This window comes from Helicoverpa zea, chromosome 13 (assembly GCF_022581195.2).
Source record: "Helicoverpa zea isolate HzStark_Cry1AcR chromosome 13, ilHelZeax1.1, whole genome shotgun sequence".
Classification (NCBI taxonomy): domain Eukaryota; kingdom Metazoa; phylum Arthropoda; class Insecta; order Lepidoptera; family Noctuidae; genus Helicoverpa; species Helicoverpa zea.
In genome coordinates this window covers 12,672,222-12,694,446 of record NC_061464.1, presented here as the reverse complement: position 1 = coordinate 12,694,446, position 22,225 = coordinate 12,672,222, and the positions used below count along the sequence as shown (strand labels likewise).

Below are 22,225 nucleotides of genomic sequence, written 5' to 3'. Positions count from 1 at the left end.
TTTGTCCGCGTGTTTAGTGTCCGGTGTCCGGGGGCCGATTGCCTCGCCCGCGGGATTGCCCCACTTTGCCCCGCTGTTAGTGCCCCACGTGCTGCGAAGACATAAAGACGCTGCAAAACGCGACTTCGTGTTACTGTGTCGCTGAACTTTCACACGACATTTAAGAATGTTTTCTACGACGCATAAGTTCAATGATATTTAAGTTTTTTTTTTTTTGTAATTATTATAAAAGTTATTCCTAAGCTTCGTTGATGACGAACTTGTTATGTGTGTAGAATATATTTTCTCCACTAACTTTTAATTATAGATGGTGGATATATTTATAGCCCAAATATCTATTTCGATCCGAGACAAATTTTGAATAATATGTAAATGACGGATCCATTAAATTTTGATCGAGTTCCAATTAAGTAAACTGTGTCGTCGGATAGACGAGTAAGAATTTACTGCCGATAGAATAACAATTGAAATTATTTTACATTGGTTTTTTATTTACGACAACCTGATAGCACTTAAGACATTAAGTACAGGATCGATAAAAATAGATACCTAGGTAATTACAACGAGATTTTGTTGTTCGCTGTACTTCTAATGTGAGCGAACATTTTTAATTAAGTTCATATCTCGTGTGTTGCCTTTTGTTGTGAAGGTAATTTCCTTCTATCCTATTTTCTATTTCGCGTGATTTTGTTGAGTTGAGGAATCGTGTTCGTATGTTATTGGGGTCGTCTTCGTACGAGTCGGTGTCGTGGCGGTGGCGTGGCGGTGGCGTGGTGTTACTGACCTGTGCAGGTGCCACGTCGTGGTGGGCGTCGTCAGCGGCGGCCACCACCAGTGTGGTGAGCGCCGACAGCCACAGGGCGGCCACGCAGTATCGCATCTGAAGACAAGGAACACGACACATTTAAATACTGTCCATAAATTAATTATACCCTAACAAATATTTCCTTTATACCTTTGAAAATCTTTGCGGTTTTCTAAAGAGTCGTCTTTGATAGGAAACAAACTAGGCGCTGTTTTACGTAAGAAATATGAACCTCTGGTTGTAAAGTATGAAACGCTAAACAAGTGTTGTCTGAGATGGATGCGCAGCTGTCATGTAACCGGCAGACTGGCACAACGGAGGCAGATTCGGAAGGAAGGCTGTACGTACCGGGAGCCTACATCTAACCGCTATATTATTCTTGTTTCCAATAGGACGTTTAAGTATATTTTTATGTTCACGTTGGTGAACATTGAACTGACGTAATTCGACCAAAACTGTTTTACTAGCATGACTAGTCAATTGTGATACTTAGAAGTGTAGCTAAGTTTAAATCGAGCTAATTATATCTATCATAAGTAATTCAGGATTCCGTGGATTGATGCCGACGTAGATAGCTAATTATGGCGGAGCTATGCGTTGTGATATAATAAGGTTGTATGACGTCACAGCGGCCGGTCTCAGTAACTTGCAGCGTGGGAATAAGGGTGTGTGCAGACGCGCCGGCCGTGCAAATGTCACGCGCGATAGGTCAGCGCGACACAACGCGCTATTTACGTGCACTTCATCACAAATATCACGATAATACGTAGTAAATATCTTCTACGCAGCATCTACTCAGAAGGTTGGAAGAACAAAGCACACTTGGCCGCAAATTTGTCGCTTCGCTACATTCGCTACATTTTTCATTTTTCCGAAGTAAGTCAGGTTTGTATTGCCACGTTTATCGGTCAGTGGACAATGGGGTTCAATATTTTGACCAGGCAAAAATATAACAAGACGCTCCTATATCGCATAGAGCCTATCTTTTAGACCATTCAGTAAGAGTTACCGTGATTTATCTTACACCAGTTAAAAAGGTTTAAGAAAGTATTTAACAATATTCGTGGAGCTATTTGTTAACGTTCCGCTGTAACCGCGTTTCAAAGGAGATGCGTAAAAGTAAGAAAGTTTTATTTGTGGAGCAACAGGCGGACGCCGTACAAAGCGGTGGCTCAAGGAGTGATGCTTTGTAACTACTGCTCAGCTGTAGATTGCCTATTGTTTTATAAGAAACGTGCTTTTCTGAACTCTTATTATGCACGTTGGTATTTTGAAATAAGTTTGAAAGTGGTTCCTTGTTCTTTTTTATTGGTCAGCGGGTGAAAAGCAAAGGCTGACTCTGCTATTCTTGGGTTAGAATTCAGTGTTGGGCGAAATCTTCATTTAGATCCAAGAAATAGTTGTGATATGGATACACAAAGTGTCTTCTTTAGTAAATATTTAATTGAAGGAAATTAACATTTCCTTGTAGCACTAGTAGTAGGTCTTTTTGGATTAATAAGGCCAATAAAAAAGGGCGCCTTGTAATGCGTGACCTTTGATTTCCCTGGTCCAGGTGTAAGTGGTGAGTGATGGAGCACAGCACCGACGCGAGGCAGAGCGACATTAGTGACGACAGATTGGTCGGCCGCCATTAGCGAGACAAATGCGCGGCCGCGCGATCCCATGCGTCTCGTCTGACAGGCCACTACAATACGGGCCTACATCTAGTGTTACGTATTGGCTAGTTTCGTTCATTCCAATTGCGCATGTTATTTATTGTTCCTAGCTTTCCTTCTGTTACAATTAATTTCAGTTGGAACTTTGCCTTTTCAAGAAATGGAAGGCATACCTCTTGAAGCAATACCTGTCACTCTGGAAAACGCTGAGCTCCGGAACGGTGTGTTACCTAGGTTTTATTTAAATTCTAAGTTTACGTGAATACTGTTCAACAAAATACGTACAAAGGAAGATAACTTTAGCATTCAAGACGATTATATAAAAGAAAACTTAACGCTCGGGCGCATGGAGATACCTTATTAAGATATTCTATTGAAAGTAAAATTTTGTTGTTAGTTTTCTTTGCAAGAAGTCGGGAGGCGGACAAGCCGAGGCCTTTCAATGTGAGATGTTCACTGATCTGCGTAACGTATGTTATAATAAATCTGTTTACAACTGGAGCTGTGTGTGAGTGTTGTTTGAAGTTGTGTATAAAATCCGTGCGTGTAATGTAATTAGGGCCCGACAGACGAGCAGGCGGCGCCGGGCGCGGTCACGCGGCGTGTCAACAAATTAGCCGGTAATTACTTTATACCAGTTGAAACACTACACTACATAACTTTTGGGATAATAAATAGATTTTCTTTCTTTCTTTCAAATACAATTGTAGAATCGTGAACAAGAGATTTCACTTACTAGCAGGTGAGATCGAGGTCAAGAGTGAATCCGTTCAATTAAATAACTCTCCTTCAAACAGACAAATACTGACTGAGAATGTCAAGGTTTTTACTTCAGAATGTTTTTCGTTTTTATGCAGCCGTGGGTGATGGAATACAATGCTGTTATTGAACATGGTACACGTTTGTTCAGACTATCTGAAAGAATTTCTAGGAATCTTTGACAGATAGGTAAGATAACCAAAAATTGAGTCATGGAAAGAAAGGAGTACAAGCAAGATAAGCGTCGCTCGAGCGAGATAGAGCCTCGTAAATACACATAGTACTATATCGTATGTGTAAATACAATCAGTACTTAGTGAAAGTTCTCGTCCTGGCCTCACATCACAACGTCGCGTGACGCCGCGCCGCAAGAGCGGTGTGAGACCACTTTGTAACATTATCTAACAGTTCGCGGTGTAATGGGACACGTGTGCTTCACGTCTTGATAAATCTTGCGGATTTTTTCGTTACTATACATTCTAGTTCAAATAAATTTCAGATTATGTACTTCTTTTGTTTTTCTTATTTAATAATAAACAATAGGTAGTTGATCATTTAGCAACTTCACATAAATACAATACGTTAATATGAGAAAACAATACATTCGGTCACAGAAATTCAAAAGCAACTACGAACTAAATTGAATAACAAAGGTCAACTCGATTAGACTCAGACATAAAACAGTGTCCGAGCGTCCGGCACCCAGCGTCCGGCGTCCGGCGTCCGGCGTCCGGCAGCTGGCGGCCATACCGCCGGACAACTTACTTCATCGAATTTGTTTCCTCGCACTAGCTCACAACTTTCACTATTATGTGCCACTCCTCTACCTACTATTGTATTAGGGGTGACCCTTATAAAAATAATCCATTTATTTACAACAAAAATCTGTGTTCTTTCGTACCGTGATCTCGAACCTATCAATATTCAATTACGGAGGGTAAACTTTCATCAGATATCCGAAGAAAAATTACTGTAAACAAATTCATTAGATCACCCTCAATACATAATGAGCTACTTAATATCCAGACAAGTATCGTCATAACGTTGCTCCACTTCGACAGGACTTGTTATCAAATAAACGCATATAATAATAATTAGCGTCCAAACAACATGCAATCCCTACCTCGCTATAAGTATGGATTACAAACACAACGCGCAGGTAAACCTGCCTACTAGTGACCGCAACACTTGAAACGGTAGCTGCGGAAATTGAATGATTACATCTGTGGCATCCGCGACGCGCTAACAAAGCGCGACAGAACGCGTGCAAGCGCGACATGACGCGCGGTGTCGCGCGATCATGCGGCACGCACAGCTCGCGCGATATTCCGCACGGGTCGAGTACAGCCGGTGCGGTATTTCGCGCGGCTATTGTTCACGACGTGTTGTGGAAGGTCGCCAATGCCCGGCGGAATTGAAGGGCAGCGTCGAGCGCGACTGATAAGCACTGACACTCCCCATAAAGCATTGTTTCAAGCCTCTAACAATGATTTCATGATGAATTGGGCAAAGTCTATCTATCTATCTAAACCAAACCCTAATCTGTAATTCGACGGTAGTAATGTGTAGCTTTGTTTAAGTCCGCACTAATAGGGCTGTATACCATAACTGGCGCCCACATTACAATAAAGTAGTTAGCCGACGCTTTGCTAATTTTAACGCAAATCAGTTTGAATAACAAATTATAGGTTTATGGTAAAAGCTTCCCCCGGACGTGGGAACTTTAATTCATAGTGAGAGAACAATGCGCGCGTACATTTGGTAAATACTGGTGATTAATGTTGGCTCGGGTGAGCCCGCGCGGACACCACGCGCTCGAACAATGGACTCAGACATTTGCATTAAACTGCTCACTATATATCAGCTGTACTTACACGCTAAGTGGATGCTAAGGAGCGCATGATTCCCACTAACTAACGCGTTTAATATTACTCCTGCGAGTTCTTGTAATGAGTCGATGTTTTATGTAAACTTTATCTTGTAGGACAGTGTAAAATCGTGGGTTTATGTAGGAAGGAACAAATTAAACCCGGCTTATCGGTTCAGATGTGCCTGCCGGGGCGGGGGAAGGGTAATAGCTTGAAATGAATAGCTATCAAACCGTTTGTTTAGTATGTTTTCTTTGTACAGACAAGAGGCATGATTGCTCATCTCAATATTGAGTGGTCAGCGTTTCGGCGAGGGGTTGAGACGAACATTGTGTGAGGCGCGATCACGCGGAATGTATGGAGATAGAGTCGGCGCGTGTCAGCAGTCTCGGCACAAGACGGCTACAAGTCATGCGACAAGCGACGCGGGTTAGTGAACAATGTAGCACATTTGCAATGTGGCTGGATTGTTAAGAACTGATTTGATAAAAAAAAAAACTGTCGGTTAAAGAATCTGATAATAAGTAAGTAGGTATCTGCATTTGATTTCATTGAACAACCAAAATAGTTCTGTAACATCGAATCGTGCTCATTAAAGTTATTGCTGTTAACAGCTGAATAGACATTCTACATGGAATGCAAACAACACCCATTGTGTATGTTTAGAATAAATGCAGTAGTGGTTACAAATTATTTTTTCAAATCAACTCTATTAATTTTCAATTTATGCACGTAACTTTAGATTTTTCCCAACTTGTCCGTTTGCCCGTTACGCTCGCCTCTTGTCGTGTCAGCACAATATGGGCGCTGTGTCCCGGCCGCGCCGCGCCGATGCCCTGCCGCCGATGTATATCGTCTGCAAGCGATCTACTACGCTTCGCTAAACCATATGAATATCTTACTATCCAACGAAGTGCCATCAGAGATCGTTGCACTGCTACACAGTTCACTTAGCTTAAAATCACATTCGATTCAACTAAACTGATGAATAAGAAAATACAATACTGTATTTTTGTCGACTGTTAAGGACTGTTTTCTTTTGTGGGAGTAGCAGTGGTTTATAAAACGTCTGCTACGTGGAGTATTCAGTTGTGACAAATACGAAAATGCCAAAATTAAATCAAAGTTGCAGCCCTGAATAACATCGATGTATAACTCGTTAAGTACGTCAAGTTAACCCGACAAATGCGAGCAGTGATTAGGAGGCAATCGGCCACACCGGGACATGGAGGGCCCTCAGCGCGAGAGGGTTAGAGTGGACTACGACTGCCACTGCTGGGCCATTAGTCCCACTATTACAAACCCCGATGGCTTGCCAACGACTACATTGAGCGATCAACTTTTATGAAAACGCGTTAAAATGTTAATATTTGACGATCAGGGAATTATCGCTCAGTTTGAGCACCACTTCGCATTTTATATTCCCGTTGACGTTAAGACAAGATGCTTTTGTTGAAAATATTGTCAATATAACATGTCTGGGACTCTAAAGTAGGAAACCTAAGCTTGTGCTCAGACGGACCACGGGAATTAAATAACTCTTTTACTTTTTTCCATGCCCATATTGTTAACAAATGAAGTTGAATGACGTGAGTTGTCTGTGGCTCATTAGCTAAGTTCCACAAAGGGCCACCTAATGAGATGTTTGACCAACTGCGGGCTTAAGACTTACAGCGTAGTAGGTATGTAAGGTAGAAGTAGGATACCTTCTACATTGTGGACTAAAATAAATACAAAATGTTTTCCGTGGAAACTCTGTAGTATTCTCAGGAACTGGGCATACTATATGTATGTAACTTTACAAAAAAGATAAAACTTAAATACAGTTTCAATACAGGAAGACTAAATAATAAAATATCTAAGGAAAAAATGGATTGAGAACAATTAGTTTTAAATCCATATTCAGGATAAGAATCTTAACATTTAAGTTGCGCAGTGGGCATAACAATGAATTTACAAAAGGTTTCATGAAAAGAGGTTTGACAGCGGCCCGGCCAGTCACGGCGGAACAATTTGTTGGCGCCCGACACCGACCTGTGTTACTATTACGATATTTTGTATTTTTAGAGAAAAAGATTACGTAATAAAGCTACATTCATTTGATACACAAATTATAGTTACTTTAAAATCTCGCAGCTTTTTGACGAAAATGAACCTTGAGGTTTCGTGTCTCACATCGCGTCTGACTAAAGTTAATTAGATTTTTCCTGTTTCTGCACTCTTTTACTTGGGATTTAAATAATGTTGCTGACATTTTGTAGATATATATTTCTGCATATTTTGCTTTACCACTGCATGCCAAAATGTAAGTAAATGTGGGGTATATATAGCGCAGTAACTAGTGACGTTTATAGTACTATAGTCAGGGACGTACGGAGCGCACTCATTAGCTCTATATTACTGTTATCTACAGTAATGGGTCATTACTCCGATTTCAATAGAGATTTGAATTCCATTGCACATTTGGGGGTACCTACACTCATTAGATTAGTAGATATTATTTGAGCACTACTTCGCAATTTACGTTTTAAAAGAAATCAAAAGGAAGCAATACCCTACACAATGTAGCTTCAATGTAAAGTTGTCTCGATTTCAAAGTCATCTCAACAGCCGAGCAGATCAGTGTAGGCTCACATTTAAATGGATCTCGAACAAATTGCTACCGACCAGCTCTCTGAATCGATGCTTTAGTTTAGTCGATTCCGCTCGCGTTGTTTACCGAGCATTCGATTCTATTTTACTAGTCGAATTGAGTTGTCACAGCGAATGAATTCGGATTTTTGTAAGCTTCAGTTTTTCCGTTTCGTTGGAAGATCAGCAAATTGAAGTTAAAATGTTATTCAGCTTAAAAATTGTACAACAAAAGTAATCTTGTATTAAGTGTGAATCAGAAACTTTATCCATTTGGCGCTGTATTACAATGTATGGCGCAAACGCCACAAGTACCAGAAAGTAAACCAAACTTGTTTATTGACTTTCCGCAAACTTTCGTGGATTGTTTAACTTTTGATTAGTGCACGCAATATGTATTGTAACCTATATGTGCATTTCCTAGTGGCTGTCGATATGGGGAGCGATGCGCCGGTCGATACTGCAGTATAAATAGCTTCACCATTCGATGACCTGTCAGCCGACATACCGGACACATCTACATATCTATCAATATCTTCATACTAAGTGAACTACACTCACGGCTCTGCTTACACTGGACATGTAAGATTTCATTATGTGCTGAGAAGGGATTATTCTCGTCATCACTGTGTCGATTCATCAAAACCAACACAGATATGTTTCTTTCTGTTGTTGCAAATATTTATTAATGGTGTATCAATCACGAGTGATGTAACGGGAATTACATAGAATTGTTCAATTCGCTTGCGAGTGTAAGTAGTGTAACCACTTAGAGTCGGTACATGAGGCTCGAGACAATTTGCTGCAATTGCCTCGTTTGTATAGAGCCTACAGCCGAGGGAAAGTAAGTAAGATTGAAATACCTGTTCAATTTTAGACATTTTCATGAAAAGTAATTATTTATTTTTTAGTTATTTTCAGGTCAAAAGGTGACAAGGGGCCTAAGCTGCCTAAGTATAGAGCTGACAGGCAAAAAGAAATTCACCAACTTTTTATCAATAAAATCTAGCTCACCTTCAGGAAATTAAAGAAAAATTTAAATTAAAGTGTTCCCTCGATTCTTGGTCGGTTAGTGGTGGAAACGTCAATCGATAAGAATGTCTGTAGGTATTCAACTTTGACATTTCTTTGTGTATCGATTCGCTTACAAATTACTTTCCGTGAATGTATTGATGACAAGTGAACACGGGTGACAATGACTCACTGCGTTTACCAAGTTTTGTCGACATATTACAATATTAAGGATATGATATATGTAAAGATCAGTACATTTTCAGGCGGGTTAGACTTTAATGATGTCCTTGGAGACACGATTATTTCTATTTTTTACCCCACGCGGGAAAATATGGTGGAAATAATGCTAGGGCATGTATCTACCTACCTGTTCTACTTTCTACTTGACTTCACAAACAATTGACCACTAACAGAGGTGTCACTTTCTGTATTTCCTATGATTATTGGCCGCTGCGAGAAATTCCAATTATTCGCTTGTCCATTTTACTTGATGATAGCGAATTTACGAAAAGAATATGGATAGCATTACCTAATCATCTTACTACTTATTCTGGTTTTGTTTCAAACACACTAAAAATAAAAGCTATATTACAGGCCTGGAATCCAATATATAATAACTTAATTCAAAAATTGAAAAGTAACTCGAGACTAATTTGAACCACTTTGACGATTAGACATTCATATTTATCATCAATCGTCCATTCAACCTTCACAGCGTAACAATACTAACTTGTAGTTTTAATGTAGGGTTAAGTAATTGCAATGGAAGAACTTGTAGCATTATTTTATACGAGCCGATATGAAGGTTCCGATCCGGCTAATGTGTGGACATTAGGCCGACAAATGGCGCGCACACATTAGCGCGGCCGAAGGATGGCGGCAGCCAAGCTGTAGGAGCCATATTTACTCAGTTCACATTGTTATACTGCATTTACTACAGTAGTATGAGAGTGGGAATTGATTTCAGTTATGACTATTCCAAACTTTCCTTGAAATGCTCTCTTGCTCATTGAATATGGTGGACTTATGAGACTTTCCATAACGAGGCGACAGGGGTTTAAAAGTTCCGAATGGCTTCGAAAAAATAATGTATCTCTTTTGATTCATTTGACGGTTTCGTGCCCTCAGATTTTCACACAGACATAATAGTCTATTGTTTTTGGTGCTGAAACGAACCTTTAATTGGTACCACATAATATAGAAGTCTTTGAGGAAAACTCACAAGTACAAACATCGTGGCTGGATTACATATTGTTTGCAATTTACATATTATTCAACTCGTCAGGTAGATCGAGTGCACCAGCTTTTGTGTAGCTGCAGTCTGCGGGCGCATTGTTGCTTTGTGTAGGCTACGTTTAGTTTTATAACCCAGGCTGAATGGGAACACAGTTAATTGTGTGTGATGGAACACAGCTGGGGGACACTCGTGTGTCTCACGTGATTATCATTGACGTGGGCCACTACCGGGAAACTCTATGACGCGATGAGCTTTCATTTTTAAATTCAGTAATGAGTTCTAAGACCTAGGACTTGATTTTAAAGAGGTTTTAACATAAGGTTTGGTTTCAGTTGATGGCAAAATGTTCACCCTAAGTTTTCCAGCTAAGTGGTAGTAAATAGTTTCAGGACTATTAAGCCATGGTCATTGACCATAGGCAGGCATTGATTATGGATGAGTATCGGTAATAAGGTCTCGGTCAATTCCACGTGATTGACGCATTCACCGACTGCCGACCGACTTCCCCTTCAGATTCTAAATTATTCTGTTCTTTAACGATTCGTAAACAAGAGAGACATACATGGTTATAAACGTAAAACACGAACAAACGACAAACGTCAGCGGTGCGCGAGTTAGCTCGTAAACTGTAACTCGTTAAATAACTTGCTTTTATGAACTAACACGCCATTGTGCGTTTAATTGACAGCCGCCAAAAATCCGCTGACAATGACGAGTCGCGAACTTCTCCTGTCGAAAACAAAAGTCGGCTTCGGCTTCGACTTGCGAAGTTGTTGCGAAGTTGAGCCGCTGTCGGTTACTTGTTGATTCCGAGTTCATTCCGTCGCCCTTTTGTTGTCACTCAGTAGAAATTTTAATTTATTTTTATGTGCTTTAGTCTGGCTGGCTTCAAAGTGAGCTAATTGTAATTTGGGATGTAATGAGCTCTCATTTATGACCGAGTCCTTAACTAGTGTAATTTAATCGCGGTTTTCTGTTTATTCTTCTCTATAGTTTGGACCTTTTTGTTGTAGTAATTTTACCTTAGCCATATTATTTAAGGGATGAAGTTTTTACACTAATAATAGTTTCAATTGGAAGGGTATTCTTGCTGATATCGGGCGTGTAACTAAACCAACTGATGTATCTTAAAATGTTTGCAAATGTGTTGACTCATTCATAAACAGACGCGTTTGAAGCTGAGATAGTCAGTACCTACATATTATGAAGTTTTCCGGACTTTAAAGTAATTTGCTTATAAAAGCGAACAATGAATGCTTCTTCAGTAGGTAGGCACCTTCTTCTAAAACCACTTAAATAAGTATATAAAGTATCAATCTGGAACAAAGCGGTCTGCTTAAAGTCAGTTAAGAATTAAGTGGGAGGAATATGAATAATCACATTTATAAAGTGAGTCCACAAAGTTTAAGCCGTCGCCTCATTATAGCGATTCAATCTGGCTAAGAATAAATCCCTTCTTTACCTGCGCCTAATCCGTTTGTGAGAGATATTGTTTCTATCGAGTCTGGTATAAGTGCGGCCGCGTGGAAACGCTCGAACTGTTTGTATTCACGTGAGACAATTGTATTGCTAGGGCTGGCACTGCCCTGCCGCCCGGCGCCACCTGTGCCCGCCTTCACAACGAGAGTGATGGACGAGTGATCCGGAGGGACCATGTCGGCCAAGACTTGCACACAATTTTCTTTGAGATTGATAAAACAGATGAGCAATTGTAGAACCGCTCATGATTCCTCACGTGGTGTATGTACTTAATCTTTGAGATTAAAGTTATACCTGTTTGCAAGTTCAACTGTGAATGACTGAATTGGATGAAATTAACAAATGAACCCCACTCACGGTAGTATGAGATTTTCAATTGACAACTGACAAATCGGCGTCTATTCTTACGTATGATTGTGAAAACCCTGCGTGGGTGACAACCCTCACTAATAGTACGTTAACAGCGATAATCGAATCGAATACACTCAATTATAATCGAATCGAGTCGACTATTCGGCTTACAGCGATTAGTGATCGATCCGCGCCAACAAAATTAATTAAAACAAGTTTTGGTGGTCGCTGGGCTGGTATGCGCGCCTCGCTCTGTGGTAGGTAGGTACTCACGAGACGGATGCCTTACCTGAAATAGAAAGAGATACATTTGTTAAAAATAGAATAAGGAAGTAGAACAAGAATGGAGCAATTCAACTAAATTAAAAATTGATTACTGAAAAATACACTACAATGTTTGTCTAACTCGTAATAGAAAATACCAGTGAGCAGCTAACATTAGTGTAGACGTTTAGAGACCATTAGGACTACAACTATCGTAATAGGCCTGTCTGTCTAGCCCTGTAATTGTATTCTAAACATGTCTTTTATACCCTTACGATAGAAACGTAACAATAATGTTGTTGTTACGATAGTTTGAAACTCTTTATTTAAGTAATACGAGAAAAATCAACTGAATACCGTCGATAGGCTGTATCGTTTGACGGTAACAGGCTCGACAAATAACTTAATGATATAAAATATATTGAATATGTTGCTGTTATGAAACAATACTAATATGAAACTTTATGAAGTACAGTAAAGATGTCAGTAGGCACGCGACTTGTGCTCGAGTGTTTGAATACAAATTGACTTAGTACTCGTACAGTTTTGAAACTTTAAGAAGCCTTGAGCCTTTGAAATTTTATACTTTACGAGTTTCTTCGGGTTACTATTGTAACTGGTTCATTTTACAAAGTCAGGAGTACGTATTTCAGTTTGAGTGATAAATTAGGAAGTTTTTGGGTAATTTAATTATGTACTTTTAGTAGCCCTGCTCAATTTCGAAAACTGGCATATCAATGTTTCAAAATCCACGTGAGCATAAATATATAAGTATTTCAGTAGGTAACTTGCTAGGTAATCAATCACCCTCAAAACAACGTATATAAATCTGTGTACCGAAGTAATTAAACTTGGTTGAGTTATAAAACTGTCGGCTTATTAACGAGTGCCGGAGACGCAGCGTGCAGGCTCCGGCTTGAGATTGCTATCATAGCTTGTATCACTTATGTAAATACTTGCGGGTTGCACTGACAGCTTAACTTAAACTTAACTATCTGAAGAATTAATGCAACGTTAGCTGCATATTGTAAATATTCATGCACCGTCGTCAAGATAATATTGAAAGCTCGTTTGTATGCTTAACATGTTAATCAAATCAGCGTTTTTCTTTTCTAAACTTTCAGTTAACTGTTTAACGTAATTAGCATAACATTGCATTTTGATGTTCCTTGCATATCGCTTGATATTATTAGCGAAAGTAATCGATACGTGCTGAGTTATTCATCGGCGAGTTCGATCGCCTTGGGGCAGGTTGTGTCGGGCGGGGCCGCGGGGCGCCACTCGTCAACCACCATAATAGCCGGCTGACAGGCTGAATGTAAAAATACCTTCGTCACGTATACTTGACGTCACTTGTGAGTACGACAATGTTTTTAAACTGTGTCGTCAGCCATCTTAGATTCTATATTTAAAATTGCCCTAATGACATTTTCGCTTCGGGAAAAGTTCGGAAAGTCAATGAAATCTTGTGCAACATTATGTTTTTAGCCATTATTTAAGTATGGTTTAAACCACTACTTTAGGCAGTTTTTTCGATAATACCTAATATGCATAGTTTCACAAAGAGAAAAGTTATCCAAACAGGTTTGATAGGTACCAATAAAACGTATTTCCCGGTCTCCCTGTCAGTGTATTAGCGTAGGGGCGCGAACTTCGCATTTAATTAAATGGCGCAAAGTTTAAATAGTTTCTTAAAACAATTAGGAGCGACACATTTCCGAAACTATTCGCTCCACTAATACCCAAATGTGCAGAAGTGCAAGTGTGACAATATTACACTAGTGTGACAAAGAACTGTTTAGACATTATTTAAGTGTCATAATTAATTCCAGCCTAGTCCCGATATGAATATAGGCGTAAAATATGGCTGTCTGGCTGAATCTGAAATCAATTGAAACAGCTTTTATTAGAGATGATGATAGTATTCTAGTCTATGAATATGTATCGTTACATTGAACCCGTAGGGTCAATCACATTGTAAGTAAAAATAAGTGAATTACGATATAACTGAACTTCTTGACATTTCTCCAAGTACGAAGGGCCCCATTTCCGTGAATTGTTGTTTTATCGGTACAACAGACCGTTAGATAAATATAATGCATAGCTAGAGCATAATTAAGTAATCAATTAGCGGTAATGTGCATCGGTCGCGGCTGTCTGTTGTCAAACAATTTAATTAATGCCTGAATTAATGAATTTAACACTACGAACTAACCGCAATGCATATGTTTTCGAAAGTTATTTTATACATATAGACACCTTCCTTTTTATACAGGCACATCCCAGGGAACTGTGTTAAGCTCCCAAACATCTTAAAAAAAATAACTAAACATCGATAAAAATATACACCTATATATTTGTTAGTCGTTGGTCCTTAGAGACAGATGAAATAATGTTTATTATAATGTAATTCAATCTGCGGAAGCTGATATTTCCCAGTTGTCTGATCACATTATACGACAAACACACGCGAGTGACGCCGCGGGCATAATATAACTTGACTTGTTGAGCTTACAACACGCGAGTGAGTTCGTCTAATATCCACTATGCCTATCATTTGCATAATATAACTTGACTTGTTGAGCTTACAACACGCGAGTGAGTTCGTCTAATATCCACTATGCCTATCATTTGCATAATATAACTTGACTTGTTGAGCTTACAACACGCGAGTGAGTTCGTCTAATATCCACTATGCCTATCATTTGCATAATATTTAACTTGACTTGTTGAGCTTACAACACGCGAGTGAGTTCGTCTAATATCCACTATGCCTATCATTTGCATAATATAACTTGACTTGTTGAGCTTACAACACGCGAGTGAGTCCGTCTAATATCCACTATGCCTATCATTTGCATAATATAACTTGACTTGTTGAGCTTACAACACGCGAGTGAGTTCATCTAATATCCACTATGCCTATCATTTGCATAATATAACTTGACTTGTTGAGCTTACAACACGCGAGTGAGTTCGTCTAATATCCACTATGCCTATCATTTGCATAATATAACTTGACTTGTTGAGCTTACAACACGCGAGTGAGTTCGTCTAATATCCACTATGCCTATCATTTGCATAATATAACTTGACTTGTTGAGCTTACAACACGCGAGTGAGTTCGTCTAATATCCACTATGCCTATCATTTGCATAATATAACTTGACTTGTTGAGCTTACAACACGCGAGTGAGTCCGTCTAATATCCACTATGCCTATCATTTGCATAATATAACTTGACTCGTTGAGCTTACAACACGCGAGTGAGTTCGTCTAATATCCACTATGCCTATCATTTGCATAATATAACTTGACTTGTTGAGCTTACAACACGCGAGTGAGTTCGTCTAATATCCACTATGCCTATCATTTGCATAATATAACTTGACTTGTTGAGCTTACAACACGCGAGTGAGTTCGTCTAATATCCACTATGCCTATCATTTGCATAATATAACTTGACTTGTTGAGCTTACAACACGCGAGTGAGTTCGTCTAATATCCACTATGCCTATCATTTGCATAATATAACTTGACTTGTTGAGCTTACAACACGCGAGTGAGTTCGTCTAATATCCACTATGCCTATCATTTGCATAATATAACTTGACTTGTTGAGCTTACAACACGCGAGTGAGTTCGTCTAATATCCACTATGCCTATCATTTGCATAATATAACTTGACTTGTTGAGCTTACAACACGCGAGTGAGTTCGTCTAATATCCACTATGCCTATCATTTGCGTAATATAACTTGACTTGTTGAGCTTACAACACGCGAGTGAGTTCGTCTAATATCCACTATGCCTATCATTTGCATAATATAACTTGACTTGTTGAGCTTACAACACGCGAGTGAGTTCGTCTAATATCCACTATGCCTATCATTTGCATAATATAACTTGACTTGTTGAGCTTACAACACGCGAGTGAGTTCGTCTAATATCCACTATGCCTATCATTTGCGTAATCTACATACATAGGTACTAGTTGTTACCGCGACTTCGATCACGACTCGCGACATTTCACAAACTCCAAATTATTCCTAAGACACGTTATTATTCTTCTTGTAACAATATTTTGTTAATGAATACATTAATAATTTGTACTTGTTAATTAAAGTTGGGAAACTTATTTCATTAGCGTTAGGGAAATCTCTTGTAAACCTCATCTATACATATAATAAATCTGTAAAAAAACTGTGTCTGTACATTGAATATATTTAAAAAATAATAATTGGGTGGGGTTTAGAAACAGTAATGGAGCACAAATCCAAAAAAAAAATTCTGTCTGTTTGTCTGTATGTCTGTATGTCTGTATGTCTGTATGTCTGTTTGTTTGTACACGCTAATCTTCGGAACTACTGAACGGATTTCAATGATTTTTTCTTTGTTGTATCAGTATTAAGCCTGGTCAACATATAGGCTATAATATATCTTCGAAACTTGAAGACCTGATGCAGAACTCCAACAGACCAACAAAACTATAAGAGATATAAAAATGGTGCCATGGCAAAAATTGTTTCATGTGATGAGCATTTTTAGTTGAGATAATAAATTTGAAGATCTGGAACACCTGATGTGGAACCCCAAGAGCCCAGCTTCTCTGTACCATATACAGGTATGGCGTTTTAGCAAAAGTTGTTCAATTTGATAAGCACTTTCTATTGACTTACACAAATTGAAGATCTAAAACACCTGATGTGGAACTCCAGGTGCCCAGCTAGACTATAGCATATAGAGGTATGACGTTTTAGCAAAAGTTGTTCAATCTGATAAGCACTCTCTGTTGACTTATACAAATTGAAGGTGTAAAACACCTGATGTGGAACTCCAGGAGTCCAGCTAGACTATAGCATATGAAGATATGACGTTTTAGCAAAAGTGGTTCAATCTGATAAGCACTCTCTATTGATGTATAAACATCGAAGATCTGGAACACCTGATATGAAACTTCAAGAGCAATACTACACTTGAAATGTATAGAAATGAATGTTATGAAATAGGTATGGTGAATCCTATCCTAAAATAATGGACACGTATTTTTCTTTTCTCTCTCTCTCACAAACAAATAATAACGAAGATACAACAACGCTTCGTTAAGTCACTGCTTAGTACAAATTTTACATACTTAGACGTGGCGTCACGAGCCCTCACTCTCCGACTTTGTTGCGTTATATCTCATTATTATTTTGTATGTCTCTTCCAGACCTCGGGACTACAGAGTTCCGAATTTTTGGGAGGCAAACGTGGGGCCGAAGCCAACACGCTGAAGCCCTTTTGAGACAACTTTAATGAAATGGTGACACAATACCGTCGATTATCCCTTTATACACTATAGAAATGAACCCAAGGACATTCACCGGTGGACGTCGTTAAAAAAAAGACAATCCCCGGTTCTGTGCTAAACTATTGCTAACTATTGAGGGAAACTACTTGGGCTATTTGTGATGGGATGTTAGTGGATGTCAATGGTACATGTAAAAATGGCAGGTGGAGACTCGCCACCTCACTTACTGGGCCCCCGGGAACCTGAAGCGTGAGGATACCTCGGCGGACTTTAAACACAGATTACGCGCTCCCTGTGCTTACCATGAGGCACCTACCCTCCGAGCAGGGCTACTAATCCTGCTCTAGCGACTCCACTCTGGACGGCCAAGCCAAGCCAGAGGCGTGAGACCTACCCCCGTCATGGTTCACTCCGACCGGCCGGAGATGGGGGATACTCTCCCTGGAGAACTCAGCATATAGTATAGCCCCGCGGGGTTGCTACTCCCCGTCATCAGCCTCAGATGTCCTGCGGTGCCTATATCTCATTATTATTGTCGTTATTATCTCAAGAGCCTTTGTCCCAATTATGTTATGGTCGACTTCCAGTCACGATGCAACTGAGTACCAGTGTTTTACAAGGAGCGACTGCCTATCTGACCTCCACAACCTGGTTACCCGCTCAACCCAACATACCTTGGTAAGACTTACTGGCTTCTGACTACCCATAACGACTGCCAAGAATGTTCAATGACAGCCGGAACCTACAGTTTAACATCCCCTCCAAATAACGGTTATTGGTATCCAAAATATACGTAGAAAGTACATACGAACTTAGAAAAGTTGCATTGGCAGGCACTTGCCAGACCTGGAATCAAAGACGCACGCTCATACTTGAGAGATTGGTTCTCTACCCACTAAACCACCACGACTTCCACTAAGTCACCACGACTTTGTCATCTATTTAATGTTTTTTTACGTAATAATACGTGTAACATTTTTGCCACATAACTTAAATGCAGACTTATTAGAATCACTACTTTTATCCCTATGATCACGCCTATTGCGGTTCAGTTCTCAGCGTTTTGTTTAGTGCAATTTAATTAAATATATGGAACGTTTCTAATGTTTATCCGTATTCCGTTGTTTTCAAGTCAACGGGCCCTTAAAATTCAATATCAGACGGTTCAGATCTTTGATTTTGCTGACCCCGTAGTCGCTGGCATAAGGGACAGGATCCGCGTACGAAGTCGCGGGCAGAAGCTAGTTAAATTAATAAATGAAGGAAAAAAATACTGTAAGAATCTCCGCTGTTATTTCGTGTGTTTAAACATTCATTGAAGTATTTACTTATTACACACTTGTTTGTTTTAAACACGCATGTTATTATACAAAGTGTCAATATTTTAATTGAATATAGAAATAGCCATGGGTGCAGTGTACGCAGGTGTCCACAGGACTGAAATGTAGGGCAGGTACTTACAGCTATGTCAACTCATGTACCTATATTTGAGAAATACAATCAGTTAACAAGTGAGACAGACACACTACACCTGCTTTACAGGTAATTATTTCAATTATTTTGTAAAGGATTAAGGTTCCACATTCGTCTAGGAACCACAGCAGAGATCAGTAAACATAATGCAAACTTTAGTAGTTGTAAATAATTAATTTTGTGAGTTTGAGAATCCGATCCCTCGTAACACAATTATCCTCGGTGACAAGTTAGACAAATGTCGGCCACCCAAAAATGTTGCAAACATTTAAATTACAAAACATTCCACAAGTCTCAGACTTCCAATACTGCGACTATTTTATTCGAATAAGCTTTGTGAAAGTTTTGTGATTCACGTGACTTCTTTTATGAAAATGTTTTTTATACCACTTTGCGCTGCTCCCGATATAGTTTGTTCCTTGTTGATGTTATTTACCCATTAATTACCGGCGCATGTCGATATCGGCAGGATGAGTTCTCAAGCTCTCCTGTATCGAGTTGTTCCTTTGTGGCGCGGTATGGTCGGCCGAGCCGATAAGTCGGATGAGGGCGCTGGTTTGTTTGACTTCGACTTACAGCGGATATCGGAGGCGCATTGTGTGCCTGTCTTGTTCCCTTGTACGGCAATAACGCTGACCTTATTCTAACTTTAACTGCAGTTCATCAACTAAAGTCTTCTTGTTTCAGAATATTATCGATTGTGAAAAGTTTCGTTTTCAAGAAAGAGCGATAAAAACCTAAGTTCTATAGTAACAAGAAAGTTGGTCTCAGTGAGATAACATGCTGCCAGTGATCCTCATCGTCTGCTTGTCAGGTAAGGCTTTATTTGAATTAGAGTGATTTGTAAGATTATGCTAGGAGGTAACATCACGATTATACTTTGAGGAGAAAAAAAAGGAATTGTAAAACGCAACTTCGCAAGTAGATTAAGGTACTTAGTCGAATGAAAAGAAGGGTTATAAAACCTAAAGCATTTAGTAAAACATATGTCGCATACATTTATTATATCTTTTTTCTCATCAAGTTTATTGAGCCCTTTCCTCATTCGTCATAAAACTAAATGTCGTTACGTTCGCGTGCCGTCATGTTCATCATTCGGCGATGTTCGCTCGGGGCACTAAGTCGACAGCTGACGAGTTGCCGTCTGCCGCCAATTGCCTGCTAAGTGCCCCACTTAGTGCCACAGATTGCCTGTGAACTTCGCTGTTTACCTCACAACATTTTCCACCAGTCATGGTTCAAAGAAACTTATTTATAACCCGCTATTTATGATCGACACATAAATAACACGCTTTACACGCCAGTCTAGGTAATTAAGTATTTATCAGTGACAGCTGAAACTGTCGTCACAAATTCACTAATGGTCGTCAGTAATCATTATGAAACCAAAGCCGCGGCTAACGTAGTAATTATCCATTTTATCGGTATTCGCCCGCGCGCTCGCTCCCACAAACTACTTAAGCGGACAGATATTATGAAAGCGATTATATTAATATCGCAGGACGGATGCAAATCTGTTAGTAGGTGGTGTAGTATTCAAATTTTCCGGTCGGGTTGCGGTCCGGTCCGTCCGGCGGCCGTCCGGCGAATTATAAAGGCCACCTATTGTTTTGAGTAATGTTCGTTAATGAATTTCTATTTATACAGTATGGAGTAAGTATCGAGTCTGATCTGAATCATTCATGAAGGAACAATTTCCGTCCGCGGTAATTGGACTCTCTTATATGAATTATTGAACCGCGGGATATTATGACAAGTGCACTCTTTTCTTTTCAATTTACCGCAGGGATGCAGGAGGTTTGTAAATATTTTTGTAGCTGTCATTGTGTTTAAGTGATTAACGATTCCCCCCCCCCCCTCAAAACTTTATGAGACGTCAATAAAGAAACTAATCTCAAGTGCACACTTAAAAGGAGATGTTAATAAACCCCCGGCGAGGAGACCTCACGAGGCGTGTGTACAAGTAGTATACAAGTAGACACGAGACGCGGAGGGTTAATAACGCAGCTTGTCTGCGCTGAGATTGAGCTGTCGGCGAGCCCCGCCAGACACTTTGCGATATTTGCCGTCGTTCACCAGACACTTTTGAAATTTTTTCAAAGCTTTTAATGGACGGTGAAGCTTCTTTTGCAATCAGTTGTTGCACTTTTTAATCAACTACCACGAGAAGAAAAGATTCTCAGACTTCCAACATTACCTACTCTGTTATGTAAAGACAGATTTGGTAGATGTTTTCAATCATTACGTTATGTTCGTGGCCATAAACATTTATATTGTAGGAGTTTTTTTGTTAATTAGAAAATTAACATTTAAATACAAACTTATTGCCCTTGTCATTATTTATCATTGCTTCGTTATTTACATAGCATAGCAGCTACATAAGTATCGTCAAGTGACACTTGTGTACCGAGTGTCCGAGTGACGAGCTCGATATCGATCAATGATTAATGACGTACCGATAACATCTGCAGACGTTGGCTTTTGCTTAATAAAGAAAATTCACTAAATTGTGCTGGATTATGGCTTATACCTTATCAGTTTCGTCAGTTTCTTACAAAAGGGGCATTTTGGAACTTTAAAACAAGTTAGAATGTCATGCTTTGAAGAGCTGTCAATACCGGCCGGTGCTAGGAAGACGAATGATGAAGCGACCCTCAGTGAAGAGGGGGGGGGGGTGTCACTCTTGACATTTAAAAGGCAGCACTTAATTAACGTAATTAGTCGATTGTACTGTGTATTAGTTATTCTGATCGATGAGACATTCATGTCATATCGGTTTAGTGAGTGACAGTTTAAGGTTCCATGTGGTCACATCGCATAGATAAAATGAATTGAATTGTTGTCGTTGCAAATCACTCTGCCATTTTAGTTTCTAGCGGGAAATGTATGTGGTCTCCCAACAATATTTCCGGCGTTATCATTAATCATACTTATCGTCATTTCAGAATCTAACTACTTTGTTTATCGTGACACCTAATCCTAAAATTGTTAATAAAAACACATTTGTAAATAAACACGTCGTCCTAATCGACATTAAACAGACAATTAGTCATACAGACAAAATGTCTATTCTAGCTAGGTATCGTCTGGTAACGTTTTTATTATTAGATGTGCTTTTTGCTGGGTAAAGGTAGTTAGCGAGATGTTTATTTTTGCTCGTCATAGATGTTTTTTAAGAGAGAGTCGTGGTGGCCTAGTGTTCAAAGAACCAACCTCTCAAGTATGAGGGCGCGGGTTCGCATCCAGGTCAGGCAAGTACCAATGCATCTTTTCTAAGTTTGTATGTACTTTCTAAGTATATCTTAGACACCAATGACTGTGTTTCGGATGGCACGTTAAACTGTAGGTCCCGGCTGTCATTGAACATCCTTGTCGTTACGGGTAGTCAGAAGCC

General features: G+C 39.5%; 1 protein-coding gene across 1 annotated transcript in view; it reads right to left on the bottom strand.

The window, feature by feature from the left end:
• Positions 1-22,225, bottom strand: part of LOC124635720 (prothoracicostatic peptides-like) — a 52,422-nt gene that overhangs the window by 5,511 nt on the left and 24,686 nt on the right. The window contains exon 2 of the mRNA XM_047171671.1: positions 785-880. Within this exon, the coding sequence (XP_047027627.1) occupies positions 785-880 (96 nt within the window). The remainder of the gene's footprint in view (positions 1-784; positions 881-22,225) is intronic.